This window comes from Mustela putorius, unplaced genomic scaffold (genome assembly GCF_011764305.1).
Source record: "Mustela putorius furo isolate JIRA1106 unplaced genomic scaffold, ASM1176430v1.1 tig00003858_pilon_pilon_pilon, whole genome shotgun sequence".
In the NCBI taxonomy this organism is placed as follows: Eukaryota; Metazoa; Chordata; class Mammalia; order Carnivora; family Mustelidae; genus Mustela; species Mustela putorius.
Window position 1 is genome coordinate 16,833,713 of NW_025422010.1, and position 19,012 is coordinate 16,852,724.

Sequence of the window (19,012 nt, forward strand, 5' to 3'; positions counted from 1 at the left end):
TGTATTGGCCAAAACATACATTGAAACTCAGGGTATTGTTACAGCAAAAGCGTGGTGGAAAGAAATTAAATGTGGGGGAAAATTAAAAGACTTTCAGGTCAATTTTATACATTTTCTAAAAATATGTATCTAATTTCTCCTGCTCTTTAGTCTTAAGTAATATCAAATTATTTACTATAATTTAAACGACAGTAGTAGATAAAGTGAAAACCTGAAAAGAATAAAAATTTTTAAGAGAGGGGGTGCCTGGGTGGCTCAGTGGGTTAAGCGTTTGCCTCAGCTCAGGTCATGATCTGAGTCCTGGGATCGAGCTCCACATGGGGGATGGGGGGTGGTGAGTCTCTACTCAGCAGGGAGTCTGCTTCTCTGTGCTCTCCCTCTCTCTCTCAAATAAATAAAATCTTTTAAAAAAATCTTTTTATGATAGGTATAAAATCAGCTTTTTTTCCCCCCAAAAGTTGACTGAATTTATTTTTTTTTTAAGATTTTATTTATTTATTTGACAGACAGAGATCACAAGTAGGCAGAGAGGCAGGCAGAGAGAGAGAGAGAGGAGGAAACAGGCTTCCTGCGGAGCAGAGAGCCAGATGCGGGGCTCGATCCCAGGACCCTGAGATCATGACCCGAGCCGAAGGCAGCAGCCCAAATCACTGAGCCACCCAGGCGCCCCAGTTGACTGAATTTATAGAGGGAATGATGGCTCATGTGCCTTTCTGCAAACAAACGGTTTTTAATAATTGCCTAAAGTGGCCAAAGGTAATTAACTTTTACCTGGGATCTTCATAATTCAGATCTGTTTCATGTTGAATATAGTAATTTTTTAAAAATCTTGAACTTTACATTAAGTTGTAAGTGATTTTTATTACTATAGCTCCTAATACATTTTAAGTATTCTTTACAATTTTTTTTTTAAGGTTTTATTTATTTATTTGGTAGAGACTCACAAGCAGGGTGAGTGGTGGGCAGAGTAAGAGGGAGAAGCAGGCTCCCTGCTTTGCAGGGAACCCAACTTAGGTTTTGATGCCAGGACCCTGAGATCAACCTGAACCAAAGACAAATGCTTAACTGACTGAGCCACCCAGGCGCCCCTTCTTCACAATTTTTTACATATTTTCTACATCAGATCCTTGTTATGGCTGATCTATGCCATTTTTCATTAAAATAACTATAGGGAACCACTAAGAATTTAGAATGAGCAGACTTACTTTTTCTTTAAAGTCAGTTGTTAGTGTATCTAAAATGAAACAAAGCAAAACAAAAGGTAGAAAATTGCTATCAGTGAGCACTGAAAGCTCAGTTTTCCATTGCTCACATTTTCTGTTCTCCCTTTGACTTGGAAAATTAAGTTCTTTGTTTGCTTTTACAAGACAAAGTGCACGCCCTTTAGTAGTCTGCTGTTTCCTCCTTTCCATCCATGTTTTCTATTCTTTCCTAGTCCTGCCTGCCTTTTGTGCTTTATGCTAAAGGGAGGAGATTTAAAAGTGAAAGTTAAAGAAAAATCATCCCTCATGTTTATGGTCTGTAGAGCACTGTGACCTGTGGAGAACTGATCATTTCATATCTTATGATTAATTCTATAATTACTTATTATCTAATTTATTTCTTTGGGATTTCTTACAGATTTAAAACTTAGTTGTAAACTGGAGCCATCTGGGCAAAATGCCAAACTATTATCCTCCTCCCCCCACCCCATCACTGGATACAGCATATGATGTAATAATTGCTTAGCTTTCTAGAATTAGTGTATAGATAAAATGTACATTTAATTTTTTTAACAGTTTAAAAGTATGTTAAATTGAGAAATATTAATCACTATTACTAATAAAACAACATGGTCATGGTGCAGAGGGGTGGGGTACCGTTTTCATTTAGCTTGTATTATAGGTGGGGCAGTGAAGCTGAATGCCAGTAGTGTCATCATGTTTGTAACATTTTCTAAAGGGCTAATATTTAATAACTTATCAAAGAACAGAAAATGGTATACACAAGGCTTCCCTAGAGGCCCTGTGTGGGTATTGGAAAGAAGGTAACCTAGAACTCATCTCTGTGAGCAAGTCAGCCTCCCCAGGCTTCAGGTTCCTTATATGATGTAGAGATTATCCTTACTCTTATTAGGATTATTATGGGATCAAATTAAGTGATAAAGTACTTTGGAAACAAGGCATTGTCAAAGTTTAAAATATTATTAAAATGAAATACCTTAACACGTGCTGCATTGTGCTACCTGCTAATGACTGAGCCAGATGCATTAAGAGATGTATCAAATATGTTCCAGCTCTGTTAGTCACACTGTTACACAGTAAGTTCAATAGGGTAATTCTGATATATGACCATCCGTATATATTATAAAGATGAAATACATTTTTATCTGACTTATGGAATTGATAAGTTAGGAAATGGTTGGAAAACCTGCAAGTATTTGTAGAACTGTTTCTATGCTTGGTCTTTTTAGGGAAAACAATTTGTTTGGTTTTTGGACAGAATTATTCAGAACCATTTTCAACATTTTTGTGATGGGGTGCCTGCGTGGCTCAGTTATTTAAGCGCCTGACTCTTGATTTTAGCTCAGGTTATGATCTTGGGGTTGTGAGAGCAAGCCCTGTGTCGGGCTTCATGTCAGCACAAGTCTGCTTGAGGTTCTCCTCATCTTTCTCCCTCTGCCCCTCCCCCCCACTCATGTGCGCACTAGAGCTCTCTTAGTAAATAAAGTCTTTTTTTTTTTTTTTTTTTTTAAGATTCTATTTATTCATTCGACAGACAGAGATCACGAGTAAACAGAGAGGCTGGCAGAGAGAGAGAGAGGAGGAAGCAGGCTCCCCGCTGAGCAGAGAGCCCCATGCGGGGCTCGATTTCAGGATCCTGGGATCATGACCTGAGCTGAAGGCAGAGGTTTTAACCCACTGAGCCACCCAGGCGCCCCAGTAAATAAAGTCTTTAAAAAAAAGATCCTTGTAGGGCGTCTGGGTGGCTCAGTGGGTTAAGCTTCTGCCTTTGGCTCAGGTCATGATCTCTAAGTCCTGGGATGGAGCCTCACATTGGGCTCTCTGCTCAGCAGGGAGCCTGCTTCCCCCCTCTCTCTGCCTGTCTCTCTGCCTACTTGTGATTTCTCTCTCTGTCAAATAAATAAAATCTTAAAAAAAAAAATCCTTGGGACATAGGCTGTTCCTGTTGCTGTTTATTCTGGCCTCCTCTTTCCTCTCATTCTTCTATGTTGTATTTCAACACTGAGCTACTTACGGTTTCAAAATCCACTTTATTCTCCCTTGTCTGTGGGCTTTTCCTGCTATTTCTGCCTAAAACACAGTATCTGATTTTTGTAGTTAACTTTTAATTTATTTTTATTTTATTTTATTTTTTATCTTCCCCAGCCCTTAAGCCTGTGTTTTAGAAGTTTAGTATTGATGGGGAAAGCAGGTTAGGAAAGTAAATTGGGGAGGTTAACCTGAAATACTTTAATAGATCTTTATAAAGTCTTTATAAATCTTTACTTTGTAAAGATTATTAGATAGTCAACGTGTTAGAATTTCAGTAGAATTAGAGGTTGAGAATCACCATAAATTGCAGATTATGAAGCAGAGTTGTAGAAATGGAGGTGATCTGAAGGCGAAATAAGCATTCATTCATATGTTCTTAGCTTTGTACTAGGGGGATAGAGGAGTGAAGGGGATAAAAATTTTACTCCTCTGATATTTAGAAAATATAGAAAATGCTTATATATCATAAGAAAAAGATAACCCTATAGAAAAGTGAACAAATGTCTTGAACAGGCATCTGACAAAGGAGAATGGCCAATAAACATTTAAAGGCACTTGCTTCATTGGTAATTGTCACATCCACCAGATAGATTGAAAATGCCAAGCACTAGTGAAGATGTGAAGCAGTGGTCACTCTCATACTCTGCTCTTGGAAGTATAAACTGATACAGCCACCTTGGAAAACAGTAGTGTATACTCTGTTCAGCAGTGTTCAGCTGTGTGTACTCTGACCCAGCAGTCTACTATAAGGTGTATTTCCAGTAGACTGGTTGTTGGCAGTACGTTTCTTGATCTTAGTGTTGAGTTACATTGGTATTCCGTTTCTGCTAATTCATTGAAGTGTACATTTGTTATGTTTATTTTTCTGTGCATGTGTTATACTTTAATATTTTTTTTTCAGTTTTCTTTTTCTTATATTCTGGAGAGGGGAGCCATCATTATCATCAAAATCATCACGATGATAGCAGACATTAATATATGGCAGGTACTGTTTTAGGTGCATTACAAATAACTCATTTAACCCTCAACAACTCTTGGAGGCTTACTTTTATTATCTCCATTTTGTAGCTGAGGAAACTGAGGCATAGTAAGGTTGAGTAACTTGCCAAAGTTTACCCAGCTAAGTGGCAGACTTTGAACCCAGATATTCTGTCTCTAAAGTCTGTGCTCTTAACTACTGTCCTGTACATCCAGTAAACAAATAAAACAGTCTGTGTGCTTAGCCTTTGTGTTTTATATGTTGATAAATGACATCAAGAAAAATAAACCAGGTTAAAGGAGAATAGGCAGTGTTCTGGGGAGTGTGTTGTATTGCTGCTTCATATAGGTTGGTCAGAGATGGTGTCATGGAGAAGGTGACAGTAGCACAAAGACTTAAAGAAGCTGAGGGATAAGCTGTGTAAGTATCTGGTAGAAGAGCTTTCTAGGCAGGAAAAAGAAAGTGCAGTGATCTGAGATGGCCCATCTGAAGGATAGGAAGAAGTCTCTGTGGCAGCCCTGGACTGCCACAGTAAGGAGATGAGGTTAGAGAAGTGACTGGGGTACATAGTAGGGGGAGCACTAGGGGTGTGTGTCCTAGAAAACCAGGTAGAAAAAGCATTTTTAGGAAAAGAGATGATCCCTGTGTCCGGTGTGGCTGACACCTCAAGTAAGATGAGGACTGAAAATTGACTATCGGATTAGCAAGGTGGAGTTAATTGGGGACCTTAATGGACAGTTTTAATGTAGTGGAAACAGCAAGCATAGTCAGAAATCAACATTTTAAGCAAGTATGCAAAATATAGGGGAGTTGGAATAAATTTTGCTAAAATAATTTGGGGGGGTATATGGAAAGAAAAGAAGTGGGAAAGTTGAAATAGGATTATCAAAGTCTAGTGGTTTGAAGAAAGAGAATGCCTGAGTGAAAAATCTGGTAGCATTTCTTGTTGTTGTCACTACTTTAATCCTTTATTTCCTTCAGGAATTTGAGACAAAAGACCAATGTAATGGCCCCGGTTTTCAAATACAATAATTTACATTCTTTTGGGGGATGACAGGACAGCCATATGAGAAACAGTAAAGGGACCATTTTACTTCTCTGCTCCTGAGAATTTCCCTCATCAGAAAAACTCAGTATTTTTAGTTTCACACTTTTTCTTGCCCAATTATCCAGGGAAGATGAGAAAGTAGTTGAGGCGTGATGAGGAATCAGGGTAAAACTTTGCATATACATTTGCCTCTTGAACAACTTAGGGTGTGGGGGTGCTGAGCCCCAACCCAGTAAAAAATTCATGTATAAATTTAACTCCTCCAAAACTTAATGACTAATAGTCTACAGTTGACCAGGAGCTTTAAAATAGCATAAACAATCAATTAACACATATTTTGGATGTTATGTGTATTAAACATTGTATTCTTACAGTAAAAAAAAATGTTAGGAAAATCATAAGGAAGAGAAATAGTTACAGAACTGTAAAAAAAAAAAAACTGTGTATAAGTAGACTTGCACAACCAAACCTGTCTTTTTCAAGAGTCAATTGTATTAACATGATTCTAACACAGAAATTTATTTCAATTTGAAAGGTTTTCACTTTAAGTATATTTTACTAAAATGGGCATCTGTATAGCTAAAAGCAAGAACTTATGCTAAGCTGAGCAGACAGGATGGTAGCTTCTAGACTCACAGTCTCTTAAGGAGAACCATGAGGTGGGCACCTGGTGACCAAACCATAACTGGTCCTCAAGTTAGGGCTTTTGCACACTCAGAAATAGGCACCTCAAGCAGTGGCTGTGGGAAATTGTGGGAAAGTGGAATAGACCACAATTGAATAAAAATTCTAAGTAGAAGATACGAGGTAGGGAATAGCTATCCCAAGCAGAGCAAATAGTTGGTTAAAGCATTAGGAATACTGAAATAGCGATGCTGAATCCACATATGATAGGGAAATAATAAACTCCTAGCAATAAAGTAATGATAACCTGCTGTCAAGATGTGCATTCAGAGTGCAACACCAGCCTTTTGGGATTAATCTGTATGATCAGATTTTTCTGTAGTTTCTGACTTAATGAGATTTTTAACTTCTCCCCATTACCATTTTTATCTTTAGAAAAAACCCCTTCTTGAGTTCAAAACAGCCTACTGAGCCCTAAGCTGAGTATAAATTTTAGATATACCATGTGGGCACATAAGGAAAATGATACTTTAAAAATTATTTTTCTTTCTTAAAATTAAAAAGAAAATCCCACAGAACATTTTAACCAATTATAGTAAAATATTTAAAATGTTCATTTGTTTAAAGTGATCATTATTAAAGAATAAATCTGTTATATAAACTGAAGTACAAATTTATTTGGAAATTAATACTTTCTGCACTTTAATGATATTAGAACCAGGGAATGAAATGTTTTTTCTAGGAATTAATTTTTAAGAACATTTTAAGTGGCCATGATGGATTTGCCAGCTCCCTCCCCCAAAAAACCCTAAAAACTGAAAATCTGAACAAAATATATGAAACAGCTGTTTTCAGATATTGGATAACAGCAGTGCAGGACTGTGATTCCTGAAATAAAGGAAACAAACAAGTGAGCCATATGGTCACCTAATCACCCCAACTTCCTGCCTAGAGGCACAGTCTGAATAACAGAGCAGGGAGAGGGATCTTGGGCAAAGGACAGTGGTCTCAACAAGTTGAGGAGACAGAGATAATTCATGGAGGCTGAGGCAACTGAAAGTTGCAGGCAAAATTCCAAAAGAAGGACACTATGTAGGAAAATAAGTCTAAAAGCTTCAATAGGAGTCTGTCTGACTTTTTATTTCTCTCTGTATTCTGGAATGTGTGTGTAGAATGAAACTATACATCCAGGCAAAGAGTTGATCAGGTTAGTATGAGCTAATAGCTCTTTTAAGGTCTTAGCTGGTGGGGAAGCATTTGATTTTTTTATAGCTAGAGGGTAAAGTCCTTGTTGGCCGTTGAGAACTTTTAATAGAAATCCCTAAGGCCTGTGGTACTAAAGTACATTAATAAATGTTATGAGTAACTTTATGCTAATATAAACTTAACAATTTGGATAATTAGACAAATCTCAAAAACTAAGTTACAAAGTGTCACAAAAATTGAGAATGTGAGTAGCCGTTTATGTTATAGATATTGAATTGGTAATTTATTTCACTTAGCGTAATACCTTCTGGGTACATCCATGTTGTTGCAGATGTCAAAATCTCATTCTTTTTTTGTGTCTGAGTAATATTCCATTGTGTATTTTGTCACAGCTTTATCCATTTATCTATTTAAAGACTTTTTTTAAGTAGGCTCCACACCCAGCATGAAGCCCACCATGGGTCTTGAGATCAAGACCTGAGATCAAGAGTTAGATGCTCAACCAACTGAGCCACCCAGGCACCTCTATCCATTTATCTTTTTTGTTTTGTTTTATTTTGTTTTAAGATTTTACTTCTTCGTTTGACAGACAGAGATCACAAATAGGCAGAGAGGCAGGCAGAGAAAGGAAGGCAGACTCCCCACTGAGCAAAGAGCCGAATGCGGGGCTCTATCCCAGGACCCTGAGATCATGACCTGAGCCGAAGACAGAGGCTTAACCCACTGAGCCACCCAGGTGCCCTCATTTATCTATTAATGGACACTTAGGTTGCTTCCATGTCTTGGCTATTATAAAAAATGTTGCAGTAAACATAAGGGTGCATAAAGCTTTCTGAATTAGTGTTTGTTTTCTTTGGATACATAACTTATGGTGAAAAAGTAGATCACATTGTAGTTGTATTTTTAAGTTTTTGAGGGACCTCCGTACTGTTTTCTACAGTGGCTGCACCAGTTTTCATTACTACCAACAGTGCATAAAGGTTTTTTTTCTCTACATCTTCACCAACACTTTTTATTTCTTTCTGATACTAATCATTCTGACTGCTGGGAGGTTATATCTCATTGTGGTTTTGATTTGCCTTTCCCTGATGACTAGCGATGTTGAACATCTTTTCATGTGTATATCTTCTTTGAGAAAATGTCTATTCCATTCTGCCCATCTGTCAACCACCATTATTTGTTACTTTGGTGTTGAATTATGTATGTTCCTTATATATTTTGGCTAATAACCCCTTACCAGATATATAACTTGCAAATATCTTCTTTCATTCATTTGGTTGCCTTTTTGTTTTGTTGATGGTTTCCTTTGCTGTGCAAAAAGCTTTTTATTTTGGTGTAGTCCCAGTAGTTTATATTGCTTTTGTTTCCCTTGCAGGAGACCTATCCAAAAATATGTTGCTAAAGCTAATGTCAAAGAAATTGCCACTTTTGTTGTTTTTCTTTTAAGAGTTTTATGATTTCAGTTTTGCATTTAGGTTTTTAATCCATTTTGAGGGATTTTTTTCATTTTGAGTTTATTTTTATGTTTTGTATAAGTGGACCAGTTTTATTCTTTCACATGGAGCTGTCCAGTTTTCCCCAAACCATTTATTAAAAAGACTGTCCTTTCCCCATTGTATATTCTTTCCTCTTTTGTCATCGATCAATAGACCTTATGAGCATGGGTTTATTTTGGGGCTCTCTATTCTACTCCATTGACCTGTGTGTCTGTTTTTGTGCCAGTACATATTATTTTGAGTACTGTAATAACTCTTTGGTAACCAATCTTGAAATCTGGAATTATGATACCTCAGCTTTGTTGTTCTTTCTCAAGATTGCTTTGGCTATTCAGGTCTTTCGTGGTTCCATCCAACAAATATCAGAAAAATGCTATTGGTATTTTGATAGGGATTGCATTGAATCTGTAGATTGCTTTGGGTATTATAGACATTTTATCAATATTAATTCTTCTAATCCGTGGACATGGTATACCTTTCCATTTGTTTGCATTGCCTTCAATTCCTTTAATCAGTGTTTTATAGTTTACAGTGTACAGGTCTTTTACCTCTTTGGGCCAATTTATTCCTAGTTATTTTTGTTTCTAGTGTAATTGTAAATGGGATTGTTTTCTTAATTTCTTTATGCTACTTCATTATTAGTATGTAGAAATGCAACAGATTTCTGTATATTAAATTTGTATCCTGCAGCTTTATTGAATTCATTTATTAGTTCTAATAGTTTTTTGATGGAGTCTTTAGAGCTTTCTATATATTGTATCATGTCATCTGCAAATAGTGACAGTTTCACTTCTTCCTTACCAATTTGGATGCCTTTTATTTCTTGTCTAATCACTGCAGTATAGCTACATTTTAAATGTTACATAGTCAAGGTTGTAAATGTTCAGTCTTTGAGAATTTATGAGGCAGTTGTCTTATTACTCCTCTACTTCCTTTTGAATGCCACATAAAAAAAGAAAAGCTGTAAAATGAGAATGATCTTTAAAAGTAAGTGAATTAATGAAAATTTATGCTCTCCCAGGAAGTGAATACAATGCAGATTTTGTAATAGTGGTATTAAATGAGTATTTTGTAATAATGGTATTATATGTGTCACACTGGTAAGTTGGACAGTGTGTAAGAGATGAGTAACTCCTGATTTTTAAGAACTATAGTGCCAGTAATTTGGGGATAGCGTAGGAATTAGGCCAGTAAGCAAAAAACAAGATAACCAAACAGAATAAGGTGAGAGAGTCCCATATAAAAATCTCCCCGAAAGGGACGCCTGGGTGGCTCAGTTGGTTAAGCAGCTGCCTTCGGCTCAGGTCATGATCCCAGCGTCCTGGGATCGAGTCCCACATCGGGCTCCTTGCTCCGCAGGGAGCCTGCTTCTCCCTCTGACTCTGCCTGCCATTCTGTCTGCCTGTGCTCCCTCTCACTCGCTCTCTCTCTCTCTCTCTCTCTGACAAATAAATAAATAAATAAATAATCTTTTAAAAAAAAAAATCTCCCCGAAAGTACATTGGAGGTTTTAAGGAAAGCAATATTTTGCCAATTATGGGGAAAAGCTTGAATGCAAAAGTAGCATTTGTAATGATCTTCAGTGATTGGATAGAACTTTAGCAGGTAGGGGCGCCTGGGTGGCTCAGTGGATTAAGCCACTGCCTTCGGCTCAGGTCATGATCTCAGTGTCCTGGGATCGAGCCCCACATCGGGCTCTTTGCTCAGCGGGAGCCTGCTTCTCTCTCTCTCTCTCTCTGCCTGACTCTCCGCCTACTTGTGATCTCTCTCTCTGTCAAATAAATAAATAAAATTAAAAAAAAAAAAAAAAAGAACTTTAGCAGGTAGAAAGTTTTAGGTGTAAAATCCTCCCAAACCTGGGAAAGCACAGGTCATATATATTGGGGAAACAGGAAAGTGTGTGTATGTAGATAAGCGTGAGGAAATAATAGGAGATACAGTTGGAAAGATAGATTGGGATCAAATTTGATAAGCAGTGGGAGTGTGACTGTAGATAAGGAAAAGTTACAGAGCTACCCGCTCCTTTATATGGTAGCTGCTAGCCACGTATGGATATTGAGCACTTGAAATGTACCTGGTCCAAATTGAGATGTACTGTAAGTTTAAAATATGCAACAGATTTCTGAGGCTTAGTACAAGAAAACTCATTAAATTTTTTTTTATTGGCGACATGTTGAAATAATTGCATTTTAGATGTACTAGGTTAAATAAAATATATTATTAAAATCGATTTTATCTATTTTTATTTTTTTAATGTATCTGCTAGAACACTGAGAATTACATATGTGACTCAGATTATATTTCTATTCGGAGGGCTAGTATAGAATACAGCTGATATTTGCTGGTACTTACTACGTACCACATATTGTCTAGAACTTGTGATAAGTTTAAGTTAATCCTCATAGAAAACCTTATGAAGTAGGTGTTATTATTCTCCCTCTTTTTCAAGTAACTGGGGTGCAGAGAGGTCGAGCAACAATATCCGAAATCACTCCACTACTGAGTAAGAAGCCAGGATTCAAACGAAGGCCTCTCTGGTGTCAGACCCAGTGACTTTCCCAGCACACTGTGGCATGTTGTCATTGGACCATTAAAGGTGTTTGAGCTGGAGAATGACACGATTGGAATGATACTTCAGCAGAATTATAATAAAGATAAATGAGGAGAAGAAACTTCATTTTTAGCTGTCTAGTTTTTTGTTTGCTTTATTTTATTAATGTTCCTTTTTTGTAGGAGAAAAATTCCTTGTTTAAAGTGAAGTTTTTAATTGTGTGTGTGTTGTTTTTTTAAAGATTTTATTTATTTGTCAGAGACAGAGAGGAAGAGAGCGAGCACAGGCAGACAGAATGGCAGGCAGAGGCAGAGGGAGAATCAGGCTCCCTGCCGAGCAAGGAGCCCTATGTGCGCGACTTGATCCCAAGACGCTGGGATCATGACCTGAGCCGAAGGCAGCTGCTCAACCAACTGAGCCACCCAGTTGTGTTTTTTTGAAATGTACTTTATATTAACCACTTCTCAAAATATTTGCCTATCTCCTTGTAGATTTGATAATGGGCTGCATTAAAAGTAAAGAGAACAAAAGTCCAACCATTAAATATAGAACCGAAAACACTCCAGAACCTGTCAGTAGCAGTGTCAGCCATTATGGAGCAGAACACACTGCAGTGGCACCATCATCTTCAACAAAGGGAGCATCTGTTAATTTTAGCAGTCTTTCCATGACACCATTTGGAGGATCCTCAGGGGTGACACCTTTTGGAGGAGCATCTTCTTCATTCTCAGTGGTGCCAAGTTCATATCCTGCTGGTTTAACAGGTGAGATCTAAATGGACAGTTCTGTTGTCAGCTTGAGAACATGACCTCAGGCAGGCAGTGCATACAGTTTTTGCCTGCTGTGAGAAAAATAACTTACTTGGGGACTTAAAAGTTTATGTGAAAATTAAAGCTTCTGACATAAAAATTACAGTCTTAAATTATACATCATATTGTTCTGAAAATTTGGTCATAATCTGGTGATTATCTACTGGTTATACCATTGGTTATTTCATTAATTGATTTTTTTCAAGTAGTGAGTGGTTACTATGTGGCAGGCAGTGGGGATATAAAAATTAAAAACATGTACCCCTCCCTCAAGAATGTTAATGTTACAATTTACCAATGTTTTCGGGTTTATAAAGTACTATCCAATATTAAAATATCATAGTAGTTACTTAATATTAATTAAATGGCAATATTGTGATGATAATACAGTTTTTCTCTCAGACACTGATTTAAAAAATGAAAGTCCTGAAGCTCAGAGTTAAGCTTTTTTTTCAGAGTCACAGATAAGAAGCAGGGGAGCCCAGGTTTAATGTCCTGTGCCAGAACTCCATTTATCACATTATGATCACCTTTCAGAGAACAAGAAGTGACAGCTGACAACTTTTCATGGAGCCAGAAATGCTCTAAAAAAGTAGTTAGAAACTTCAGAAAGAGTTGTTTTGTGGGGTTTCCAGATCAGGATACTTTTTCCTTAAGTAACAAAGCATAATTGGCTTTAAAAAGGCAGGGTGAGCTCTAGGATTCCTTGATAGAGCAGTAGTTTCTTGATGTCATCAAGGACTCCAGTCCTTGATCTCTTTTTGGTAGCCTTTAGATTATCAGCTTTAATCTTAGGCTTGGCAAAACAGCTGCAAGCATCAAACTGAGCAACACATGTCCTTCCTATCAACCAGAGGGGGCAAAAAAGGAATCTGTTCTATAGGCTTGGGCTATAAATTTGTCCTTTCAGTCTGCTCACCTCCAGACCAGTAATAGTGCTAGAGGAATGCCATAAGTGAATTCTATGAGACTGTTCATTTCAGGAGTTGTGGACATCAAAGGCCGATTACAGTCTTAATTCTAACCCCTTAACTCTAACTATCTCAGTAATAGATGACCACGATAGTGTCCTCAGTGATCAGCCAAGTTTAAGTTATTTTCAGGATTATATGTTTGGGAAAGACAGTAATCCAAAATGATCCAAGTAAACTTTGATACTTAAGGGCATACTTACTTACCTAAACAGTTTATTTATGTGGAAAGTCCCTTCATGGTATATGTCTGTTAATACATATGGAGTCTCTGTGTGCTGCTTACAGAGAATTGTAAGCAAGAGAAACAAGGTTTTTGTCTTAATGGAATTTACGTCATAACAAAAGTTGGACAATAATTAGTGAATAAACAATTAAACAGGATGATTAATGGTTCTTAACTGCTCTGAAGGAACTGACCAGAGTGATTGGTGAAAACCCTTTAGAAGATCAAGGAAAGCTGTCTTGAAGAGAAATCATTTAAGGCTGAAGTTTGATTGATGAGACAGACCTAAATCTGGGCAGACCTGGGAAGAAATCTTTCTGGGGAGAGAGAACAACAAAAGCAGAGTTTAGGAGGTACAGATGAACCTGGCGGTTTTGAGGACTAGTGAGGACACCAGAGGGTAGAATTGTATAATATGAGATTAAAGAGTCAGGATTACTCAGGACTTCATATATTCTGGTAAGAAGTTTGGGTTTTATTCAAAGACAAGAAGAAGCAATTGAAGAGTGTTTTGTTGTTGTTGTTTTTTCATTTTAAAGATTACATTTATTTATTTGACAGAGAGAGACACAGCAAGAGAGGGAACACAAGTATGGGGAGCGGGGGAGGGGGAAGTGGGTTTCTTGTGGAGCAGGGAGCCTGATGTGAGGCTCCATCCCAGAATCCTGGGACCATGACCTGAGTCAAAGGCAGACGCTTAACAACTGACCCACCCTGGTGCCCCAATTGAAGGGTTTTTATAAAGGATTTGCATAATTGAATTTCCTGGCAACTAGCCTGGCAATTTTCTGGCAACTAGCTGTGTGGAGAATGGTTATAGGGAAGCAGGTACAGAAGTGGGTTAGGAGACTACTTCTCAGCAGATTCAGTCAGGGGTAACAAGGATTTGGATTAGGGTGGCAACCGTGGAAATGGAAAAGAAAGTAGATAAAGAGGTATTTTAGAGGTAGAATAACAGTGCTAGTAAAGGGACTTGGCTTGAGTACCTAGGTAGATAGTAGTGCCATTTGCTTAGACATTCAAGTAGCAATGTTAAATAGACAGTTAATACATGACTGAAACTCAGGGAAGAATAATAAATAATCCATTCTATTCCTTTGTTTGCAGGTAATAGTTTAGTTGTTTGGTGTCCTGATCTGTTAAGCATTTGTGTATAATTCTATGTATGATAATTATTTTTCATATCAATCATATCATTTAATTTTTAAGAAAAATAAGCCATTTTTGAGTATTTTTTATAATAACTAATCTAGCTAAATCCCTAGTTACTGCTACAGATCAGTTTTAAGGATGGAAATGTTCACCCATTGTTTATAAGTAAGTGAGATAATTAGTGCCAGTTTGTAGTACTTGTTAATACTTTTTCTGCCAAAGAATTGAATTGAACTTGAACTGTGATTCTAAGTCAGAGATACTGCTACTATGAATCAAACTTAAATTTGTTTCTGAGGGTATATAGAATCTTAGAATTTGTAGCATGCAGCAGTTTCATGGAAGGTCTTCAGAGAGCTGCTTATTAGCTGAAACTCCAGCTGCCCAAGTCTCCATTCAGAAGTAGATTTTGGAGACTAGAAAGAAAATTATGCTTAAGGGGTGCCTGGGTGGCTCAGAGGGTTAAACTTCTGCCTTCAGCTCAGGTCATGATCTCAGGGTCCTGGGATCAAGCCCTGCATAGGGCTCTCTGCTCAGCAGGGAGCCTGCTTCCCTTTCTCTCTGACTGCTCTCTGCCTACTTGTGATCTCTCTCTGTGTCAAATAAATAAATAAAATCTTTTAAAAAGAAAATTATGCTTAAGCTCTTTACATTTTTTTTCTCTTCCGTTTATATATATAATTTACCTTGTGTTTTTTTTTTCTCCAATAGGTGGTGTTACTATATTTGTGGCCTTATATGATTATGAAGCTAGAACTACAGAAGACCTTTCATTCAAGAAAGGTGAACGGTTTCAAATAATTAACAACACGTAAGTGTTGGGAATATTTTGAGGGAGAAATACTGAAAGAAACCTAGTCTTCATGCTGAAATCATTTAGCTGGTTGATATTAAAGATGAGTGTGGTGAAGCATGGGTCTCTGTCCACTGGGTTGGATGATGCATTTGGTTTCCTTAGATACATGGCATAATAACTCCTTTTGTAGCCAGAGTTATGACTTCTGCAAATTGTGCTGTAGTGTGTGGTTCTTTCATAAAAGGTAGAGATTTAAAAGTGAAGATTGAGAGAATATTTGCAAGTAAGTACATCACTTTAAAAAAAATCTTTATAAAGAGATTTTTTGTTCCTTGAACATAAGATAACTTAAGGATCTTCGTTCTTTCTCCTAACAAAAAATGGAAAAGGCCAAGTAAGGAGCCCCTGCAGTCCCTACCTGACCACACTAAGTTGCTTTTTCCTTAGGTGACTCTTAGAGTTTTTGTCTCTTAGAGTTTTTGTCTATGTCTAAGACTTTTTTTTTTTTTTTTTTTAGATTTTATTTATTTATTTGACAGGCAGAGACCAGAAGTGGGCAGAGAGGCAGGCAGGGATCGAGAGGGGGAAGCAGGCTCCCTGCGAGCAGAGAGCCCGATGCAGGGCTCAATCCCAGGATCCTGAGATCATGAAGAGGCTTCAACCCACTGAGCCTCCCAGGCGTCCCTTGTCTAAGACTTTTAGTTTGAGATGACTCTTAGACTTTTAGTGGACCACTCAGTAATAAAAGCCATTTAGTGGCCCACTACAAATTCAGTGTTTGAATTGAAAATTCAGTACTTGTTAGAGAAAATAGATCCCGTATGTTATGGTCTCTTTACTTCCAGTCATATTTCCTAACATTCTTGCTCCCATTTGCTATCCATTATTGTTCCAGAATATAAAATATGATCATGTCTCTCTGCTTTAAAAGCCTTTTTCAGTAGCTACCAGTTGCTGTCAAGATAAAAGAAAAGCGATAACAATGGTAGACATCAGTCATCCAGCTGCTTCCCCTTCCTCATTTAACGGCCCAGCCGTACTGAGTTGCTTGTAATTTTATGAATTCCCATGCCTTGACACGTACAGTGTCTTTTTTCTGGAACATGACTTCCTATCTCAGCTTTTTTTTTTTTTCCCTTTAATCTGGCCAACGCTGTTCATCCTTCAAAATGTATATTCCTATGTTATTTCTCAAGGAGGCCTTTCTTGACATTCTTCCTCTCCTTCCTAGTCACGCCCCTTCTCCCACTGGATTAGGTGTCTGTCTTACATGTTGACGTAGCACCCCGTGCAGACCTCAATCATAGCTGCCATCACTACTTCTAATTATAATTTATTGTGTGCTTGTTATTCCTTTAGACCAGTGGTTCTCAACCAAAGGAAAGATGCCCAGGAGACATTTAGCAATGTCTGGAGGCAGGGTGCCTCCACTGCTTTCTGGTGGGTGGAGGCCAGGGATATTGCTGAACCTCTTCTAGTGCACAGGACAGCCCCCAACAACAGTCATCTAGCCCAAAGATTCAGTAAGGGTGAGGCTAAAAAATTCTGCTCTATGCTGAGTTTCTTGAGGTTACAGACTGTCTTTTTACCTCTGTTTCTATTTCTAGCACACTGTCTCATAAAGTCTGTTACTTAAAGGGTTGTCAATAAATGTTTGAATGAATCATGAATGGTTAGCACAAATGCAGTTTTCAGTTTGTATATCTGAAAGTGCTTAATGTATACCAGAAATCTACAAACCAAGTGTATGAGTATAAATATTTGAATTGCCAAAAGATTTTTCATCTCATTTTCTAGAGAACAAATCCCCCTTGATCATTTATGAAATGTCAATTTATTTATTTATTTATTTTTAAAGATTTTATTTATTTATTTGACAGAGATCACAAGTAGGCAGAGAGAGAGAGAGAGAGGGAAGCAGGCTCCCTGCTGAGCAGAGAGCCCGATGTGGGGCTCGATCCCAGGACCCTGAGATCATGACCTGAGCCGAAGGCAGAGGCTTAACCCACTGAGCCACCCAGGTGCACCTGAAATGTCAATTTAGATAAGATACTCAGTACTTTTCTCTGGCATAGCAAAATATGCATTTAATTTTTAGTGGCAGAACCCATATCTATCTTCCTCATTAGAGACTGATATTTGCTTCTTTCACATTAATTTTGGAAAAGTCAAGACTTATGTATTGCAAATTATACATAATGTTCATGTTCTGAATTGATTTTAGTCTTATTTGAATATCTATGGATAACATTTTTGTAAATATACTTTATTCTAGGAGTTAAATTTTTTATTCTTGTCTGTTGAAAATATTTTGCTACAGGAGTTCTAGGGCATTCTGATACTTTTCCTGAAATGGCTAAAAAGGAGCATTATCATTTTAAATATGGTTAAAAGCATTTGACAATAAAAAAAATGAACTATTGGGGCGCCTGGGTGACTCAGTGGATTAAGCCGCTGCCTTGGGCTCAGGTCATGATCTCAGGGTCCTGGGATTGAGTCCCACATCGGGCTCTCTGCTCAGCAGGGAGCCTGCTTCCTCCTCTCTCTCTGCCTGCCTCTCTGCCTACTTGTGATCTCTGTCTGTCAAATAAATAAATAAAATCTTTAAAAAAAAAAAATGAACTATTGATAACATACTGCAACATAGGTGAACTATGAAAAATTATGCTGAGTGAAAGAAACCATTCCAAAAGACCACACCAGATTACTGTATGATTCCATTTATATGAAATGCCCACAATAGTCCTATCCATAGAAACAGAAAGCTGATGTAGTGTTGGGCAATATCAGGGGGAGGTGGGTGGAGTAGTGGAGAGTGACTGTTAATGGGTACGGGGTTTCTTGGTTGGGGGATGATGAAATGTTCTAAAATTGATTGTGGTAATGGCTGCACAACTGTATGAATATATTAAAACCCATTAAATTGTACATCTTAAAGTGGGAATTTTATGATATGCAAATTATGTCAGTAAAACTTTTAAAAAAGAAAACATCCAGTTGAAACTGAGTAATTTGAAAGATTTACCTCCCAAATTGTTCTAGTTAGTATAGTTTATTGTTTTAGGTTGAAGAAGAGAAGTATGTAAAAGAGCAATCTTGTAACTAAAACTAAACCTTTTTGTTTGTTTGTTTGGAGCAGAAATATGTGTGCTTTTGTTCTTTTGCTTAGCCTTATCCCCTAATTCAACTAACCTATTTTTAAATATTACTCTTTTGAGTTTGACTTTTGATCAAATGAATGCATTAAAAAAATGGAAGTTAAGCCTCTTTTCTACATAGATACAAGGCAACACTGCCATAAATTGCGTTTTGAGCAGTTGTCTACTTTGTGGTAATTGTTGTTTTATGTATTGCAGGGAAGGAGACTGGTGGGAAGCAAGATCTATTGCTACAGGAAAGAATGGCTATATCCCTAGCAATTATGTAGCCCCTGCAGATTCCATTCAGGCAGAAGAGTATGGCACTACTTCATATTTTATTAATTACGTTGGTTTTTAAAATGTTTTAATGCACATTCTACTTAGCCACAATTTTACACACATACAATTACATACCAGTCTTAATACAGCTAATATATCATATTAATAGGAGATGTTACTTGAAAATTAATAATTAATGCCATAGTATTTGCTTACAGTAGGATCATAAATGAATCTGCAATAATAATACTGTTTTGCCTGGTCTGTATCCTTTATATTTTCACTTTAAAAAATTACATTAACCTTTTTTATATTCTGCAGACTCATTTCAAAAATTTACCTTCAGTTGATAGTATTGTATCAGTGTTGATTTCTTGATTTAGGTGCTTGCTCTTTGGTTATGTAGGAGAGGATCCTTGTCTTTAGGAAACACATTGAAGTATTTAGGGGTAATATTTCAGAATGTTTGCAACTTACTTTC

At 37.3% G+C, this 19,012-nt stretch overlaps 1 protein-coding gene across 3 annotated transcripts in view; it reads left to right on the forward strand.

The window, feature by feature from the left end:
- Nucleotides 1-19,012, forward strand: part of YES1 (YES proto-oncogene 1, Src family tyrosine kinase) — a 66,532-nt gene that overhangs the window by 30,494 nt on the left and 17,026 nt on the right. For 2 of the 3 annotated variants that reach the window (XM_045065418.1, XM_045065417.1), the window contains 3 exons: nucleotides 11,650-11,922; nucleotides 15,028-15,127; nucleotides 18,469-18,567. In XM_045065418.1, coding sequence (XP_044921353.1) covers nucleotides 11,658-11,922; nucleotides 15,028-15,127; nucleotides 18,469-18,567 — 464 coding nt within the window. In that variant the 5' untranslated portion in view covers nucleotides 11,650-11,657. Of the gene's footprint in view, nucleotides 1-11,649; nucleotides 11,923-15,027; nucleotides 15,128-18,468; nucleotides 18,568-19,012 lie in introns of those variants that run through there. The other variant, XM_013051440.2, reaches the window with a different exon arrangement.